Source organism: Spinacia oleracea, chromosome 2 (assembly GCF_020520425.1).
Source record: "Spinacia oleracea cultivar Varoflay chromosome 2, BTI_SOV_V1, whole genome shotgun sequence".
In the NCBI taxonomy this organism is placed as follows: Eukaryota; Viridiplantae; Streptophyta; class Magnoliopsida; order Caryophyllales; family Amaranthaceae; genus Spinacia; species Spinacia oleracea.
This window is the reverse complement of record NC_079488.1, coordinates 11,591,756-11,597,836: the sequence shown is the minus strand read 5'-3', so window position 1 is coordinate 11,597,836 and position 6,081 is coordinate 11,591,756. Positions and strand designations below refer to the sequence as shown.

General features: G+C 34.4%; 1 protein-coding gene across 3 annotated transcripts; it reads right to left on the bottom strand.

Moving 5' to 3' along the window:
• LOC110797676 (MOB kinase activator-like 1A) lies at nt 1-5,890 on the bottom strand. Of its 3 annotated transcripts, none has more exons than XM_056836493.1 (7): nt 5,735-5,890; nt 4,330-4,378; nt 4,125-4,233; nt 3,406-3,499; nt 1,954-2,087; nt 1,678-1,841; nt 1-373 (listed from the first exon to the last, which is right to left on the bottom strand). In XM_056836493.1, the coding sequence occupies exons 4-7, from the start codon at nt 3,420-3,422 to the stop codon at nt 302-304; spliced, it is 387 nt and encodes a 128-aa protein (XP_056692471.1). In that variant the 5' UTR covers nt 3,423-3,499; nt 4,125-4,233; nt 4,330-4,378; nt 5,735-5,890; the 3' UTR covers nt 1-301. The 3 variants fall into 3 exon arrangements, with proteins under 3 accessions (XP_056692471.1, XP_021858472.1, XP_056692470.1); XM_022002780.2 differs by lacking the exon at nt 5,735-5,890 and adding an exon at nt 5,448-5,675; XM_056836492.1 differs by lacking the exon at nt 5,735-5,890 and adding an exon at nt 4,775-5,183.
• Between the last annotated feature and the right edge of the window lie 191 nt (nt 5,891-6,081).

Below are 6,081 nucleotides of genomic sequence, written 5' to 3'. Positions count from 1 at the left end.
TAGGCAATAACATAGCCACTTCACATACAGAATAGAAGTTGTTTAACCAAAGTGTACAAGACTAGATCAAAGAACAACTTGACAACAGTGACAAATTGATTGAATACACATAACTTCCTTCCAACTCCTTTTTCCCTTTTGGAGGAGACAAGATTTAATCATACAATAACAAAAATCATTAACAAAGGCAAACCCCAATTGAGTAACAGAACTAGTTTCATCAAACAGCTTACAAAAATGTGTTGGTGATCAAAACATACTGTGGTCTATGGAGGAGCAACATTTACACAACAACCATTAACTAACACTGCAGAATCGACTCCACAAGCTCTTGCAGTGGAGCTAATTCCCCCTTGTCGATCAACCGGAATTCCTGCATTATAACACCAAGTTATCAGGATTCAGAATCATATACATACTTCTAATGACGCAATTATTTATTTAGTCACGTTTGCCAATGCACGATTATTTCACAACTAATCTTGTATCCCTGTATCAACACCTACATTAATCGGATCTAACCCGGACTAGGATACCCATATCTAGACCTGATCATCTATAGCCCGGCCCGAAAAAGTACGGGTTTGGGCAACCTCAAATACGCACTTTTAGACCAAAACCCGAATCCGACTCGAAACCCACTTAGGCCCAAAAGCCCGTACAAAATTTATGGGTTTGGGCATGATTTTTTGTGTTAAATCCAGGCGCGGCCCGAACTTTGATCACCTCTACCCATATCCGACACAGGTAAGTGTTTAAGTGTCCGACACGGCTATTTTGTGAAAAAATTGCATGATTTGGGTACAAAATGAAGTGTCCATACCCACGGGTATTTGAGGTAAAATGAAGAGCCCAGTAACCTAGGTTTCAAGTACTGATCTCACTTGATATGCAAGTTTTTTTTATGTTCAATAAGAAATCTGATAAGATTGGCTAATTATTAATGTACTATGATGCTATTTGCCGGATGTTCTGAAAATAATTGTCACCCTTCTAAATCGTGATTCATAACTGGATTTCTTAATATGCCCTTACTTAAAACTAAGTAAAGAGAGGGGACATAATTATCACAACCATAATGAAGGGACTTTTATAAATAATGGTATACCCTTCATTATGAGATATCAAGGTAATGTGACAACTAATTCCTAGATGGACTACAAGACACGATGTTCCCTACCCATGTGAAGCATTTCATGTGCCACCCAAAAAAGAAAATCGAAAAGAAAAAAGATTTTTCTCATATTTATACCACCTTTTAAATTTCAGATTTTTGTATTTACCAATTACCACCTTGTAAAATGTAATTTAATATTTACCACCTTAATGTTATGAAATGTTTTGCATTCACAACCTTTTAACGAACTCTATCCAAATTTCCGTCCATGTGAGCCTAACTTAACCAACTTTTTAAAGTTCCCTCCATTTTCATTAGGTTTCCAATTTAAGAATATAGTTAAGCAGGTAGTGCATATGATGAAATTAGATACGAAATGGCGAATATAAAACATTTCATAAAATTAAGGTGGTATATATATAAGGTGGTAAATATCAAAATATCTAAGAAAGCATATAGAAATTATTTGCAAAGGCTAATTAGAAAAATGTCAAGGGAAGTGATGGAAGATGCCACGGAAAGTTAGGCAAAAGTGTCATAGCTAGAGAAAGAGAGCTCACCCATGTAAAAAGGACAAAATGCTTAAAGCAAGTGTTAAGATGGGCTTCTTCCTTCAAGCTCACTATCTTCTGAAAGTGAGAATGATAGATGTGTGCATACACACGGAACAATCTCTTGAAAATAGTTCTAACAACGTCCTGAAAATTTCCAGGAAAAGGGGAACCTGCGCAGCAAAAAAATATGAAACAACAGTTGCTTTATATTTGTTCTGTTGGAAAAATAACAGGGAAAATACACAAACTTGTCTCTACTCTATTGAAAGAAAATTAGCATACCCAATTTTTGAGGGAATATAGATTCATCATCCAGTTGCGCTTCAATCCAGTCCATCAGATACTCAACGTATTTTGGAGCAGATACCTCGATGGGTTTCTTTACAGTAACTCCATCAGCCCATCTATATTCGTATCTGTTGGGAAAATAATTTATCTGTCAACTTTAAAAATGTCAAATGTAAATGCAAAAAAGTACATGACCTAAAAGAAAAAACGAACAAAACATAAGAAATGACCAACAATTCTTTTAGTGAGAGTGAACAAGAAGATCTAATCAAGTCTTGGAATTTCCGAGTGCTACAGAGGTAATCTTGCTAATATCATCTCAGAAATCGAGAAACTACTTCCTTCACTCTAGGTCTAGAGAACTATAGAGATCCGTTTTGGGAAAAATGATCACTTCATTAGAGTTAAATCACCTTATCAAGCTTTACGTGAATCCCCCACAAAAAAAACAGACATGCAACTGGTGTCAAAAGGTGCCACGTGGCACAGCCTATGGTAACAAATTTAGTTACCTTACGGATACTAACTCTCTATATTATTAGCCAAAATTCTGATAAGACTAGATATTACCTTAATGGCTACACAACCCAAGCTTAAAAAAAGGAATAGAGAGGTTCTATCAAAGGGAGGGTGTATAATTTTCATTCTATTATCTTCAACATCATCATCATCCAGCAACTGAATAAGCTCTCTGGTACGCTTAGAAACCCATCTCAACCATCCTACATGGTGAGAAACTGAGTATAGGAAGAATGGGATCTAGCTTAAGCCCCTGAAATTACTGCAAATCTACCCGTGATGATCAAGATTTTCCTGTGTGTAATATAATCTGTGAATTTGAAAGGGCTTAAAAAGATAACTACCTAACTGATGCAGATGTGGCCTGCTTAAACAAACTCAATACTCAAGGTCTAAAATTCAAAAATAAAGGAAGAAAGATGTGTTTACATCAATTTCACGTCAGAAAATGAGCTAGAAGACCGTGAGAAAGAGAAAGGAAGAGTGGTATTATTACGGCACCCAGGAAATATATATTGGATTGGAAGTTTCACTAGTGGTGTAAAAGATATCAGCAGAAGATATCAGCAGCATCATTATTCAAATTAAGCCAAGCAGAGGAAGCTCAGAAGGGTAGAGCTTCTTTGCAACACGTGATCTTCAGCATGCACTCAATGTTATCATGCACATGCAATGAAAAATTTTGTAGTGTATTTTTAGTTACACCCCCCTAAAATTTGTGTATAATTGTATACATTAAATACTATACTGCTTAATTTTTCTACTGGCCCCCCTCGTAAAACTGTTCAAGATCCGCCGCTGGAGGTGAGGAATGACGAAACAAAATGGAATAGCACTAGACAAACTATTGAATTACAACAAAGACAACTAACTAGACAAGGCATGGGGAGTGTTTCAGCTCTTTTTATCAGGGAATAAGAAATATACTTTGGTCCTGCTGTCATTGTTGGGCAGCTGGTTGGCGTGCAGAACTCAGTGAGGGTTCCATAGAGAATGTTGACTTGATTGAAGAAGTCCACCGCTGTAAGAAGATTAAAAAGGATCGGTGTCAATAACAAGACTGACCTTAAACATATCATATACGTAGAGGCGTCACAGGTAAATCCTACATGCTCATCAAACTTAAAAACTGAAACTAAATAATAGATGGAGAAAAAAGAAAAGTGGGGATATAGTATCTAAGTTTGCAAATGAGAAGGATCAAAGTCATAGATGGAAAATAATCCAAATTAAATCAAACGGTTTCATGGCAGTAAAAATCCCGTTTCCTATTCTAACCATCTGTCGCAGTGATGCTTCAGTTATTATTACTACGTATTAAACAACATAAATATACTTGTGCAGCGTGCAATATAACTAATACATCCTCCGTTCTTATTTACATGACGCAATTGATTTTGGCACACATATTAAGGAGAGGTAAAAGAGAAAGTTAAAGGACAAAGTGTCCCTTAACAACAACCAACCAACCATCACTTTCACCAAATCACTAAACATGACAATTCACCATATAAAACTTTCTCATAATAGAATTGTGTCAACTAAAAAGGAATTTTCCTTAAAGGAAATTGTGTCACGTAAATAAGAACGGAGGAAGTATAGTACTAATTAGAAACTCTCATAAAATAAGTTTCCTAACACTTAACTATTCACAGCGAGCCATTCATTAAAATCTTCACCAGGAGGTAACTTCACAGCTTCCCTCAGGTTGCCACTACCCAAGGTAGCATCAATATGTTTCTGAAGTTGAGCACCCTGGAATAGAAGCAGAATATGAATACCTAATAACAGAACAGAAAGGAACAGAACAGAAAATGATGGAACGGAACACTACTAGGCTTGGAAACTGACCTTACTACCAGAGGGTGCATTCTTTTTAGGGCGAAAAGTCTTCTGGTTTCTGCAAGGATCATGTTCAGAAAAAAGTAACCAATTTAGAAGGGAAAAAACCCTAATTTAAGCAAGTTAAGTCTGAAAAAGAACAGGTAGATTTATCTAGCATGATCTAGTTCACAACAAGTCTAATAAAATTGCAGCAAAATATGATTAACATGAACATTACCAGCCTAATTTAAGCAAGTTAAGTCTGAAAAAAACTGGCATTCAATAAAATTGCAGCAAAATTTGATTGTCAGCAGAAGCATACACAATGACATTATTTGCAACAAAAATGATCAGGATAGCAAACAATGCTTCTTTTATGGTCCCAACTCCCAAGCATAATTCCAAAAAAAAAAAAGAACAAGAAAGGAGTGAATAATTTCTAATGAACAGACTCACTTTACAAAAGACTTACTCCATTAAAATTCTTCAAAAATATCAAACTAACTTATCATACCGAACTACCGATAGACTTAATCTCGTTCGATAACATCAACTTGAAGAAATTCAGAGCTTTGCAAAGAAATTCAATACCATGATCACTATGCATGATTAGGACCTAAACATTGAATTCATGTTATTATGGAGCAAATCAGAATAATTGACAACTGGAAAGTGTGGATTCCAATACAAATCCTCCCACCATAAAAGCAATGTTAAAAGGCAGATATAGAACAAACATCTTAAAACAAATTATACAAAGCAGATTATGTTCGGCACTAAATTATCTTAAAAGGAGATTAGGGAATAAAGGTAGAATCTTGAATAGGGTAATTTGCTAATTATAAAATTAACTCAACTACATGCTAAACAAAACCCTTTTCTTTTTATTATATTAGTTAAATAATCATTCAATTTAAACATGCAAAATTCAACTAATTAATCTATCCCTAATCAAATTTCTGATTACTGGGTTTTCAAACTTAAACCCCAAATGAAAAACCCAAAAAAATTGTTCAAAAAAAAAAACCCAGATCACATCAACAACCTAAATAAATAATCATTCTGATTTCTTCAAAAACTAACCATGGGATTAGCAAAAAATAACAAAGATCATTAAATCCCTAATCCTAAAAATAATAATTCACCTGCTTCCAAGGCCAAAGAGACTCATGATGAATTGATGATGATGATAAATTGACAGAAATTACAGTTTTTTTATAAAAAATAAAAAAAAAATCAATGAATTTCTGCTATCTATTGAGAGCATAAGAAGAGAGAAAAGGAGGAAGACGAGAATCAGAGGAGTTGAAGAATGAATTATAGACTATAGTTTTACAATTATAATTAATACATATAAATATTAATGCGCCAAAAAATAATTGTAGAATGATAGAATTAAAAAATAAAATAATGACAGACTGTCAAATCTTACTGTATTGTGTAGACAGGTCGGTCTTCTTCCTTAATATGCCATTCTCCATCTCAACATGACCTGGCTTTCTGGATTCTCTCTATTTCTCTGTGATTCTCTATTTTTCTGATTTATTTCCTTTTTTATTTTCTATATTCTCTAATTTCTGATTTCTGTCGTTTTTTTTAATGCTTCTATATAATTTTCATTTGGATTAAAAAGAGGGATATAATAGTTACGGAGTAAGTAAAAATGGTAGGATTCCATAATTTCATTAATAGAAGTTGTAGCCTTGAAAGGAACTACTTTAGTCAACGGTCAACCAACATAACCGGGTTGATATTCGGATATTAGATGATTTGGCCTTG

Excerpts from the sequence above, each read along its gene's own strand:
- LOC110797676 (XM_022002780.2), bottom strand. The coding sequence starts at position 5,473 with ATGAGTCTCTTTGGCCTTGGAAGCAG. Across the intron at positions 2,088-3,405 it reads ACAATGACAGCAGGACCAAA|ATACGAATATAGATGGGCTG; the intron begins GTATATTTCTTA and ends TTTTCCCAACAG. Across the intron at positions 374-1,677 it reads ATTTTGTCCTTTTTACATGG|GAATTCCGGTTGATCGACAA; the intron begins GTGAGCTCTCTT and ends GTTATAATGCAG.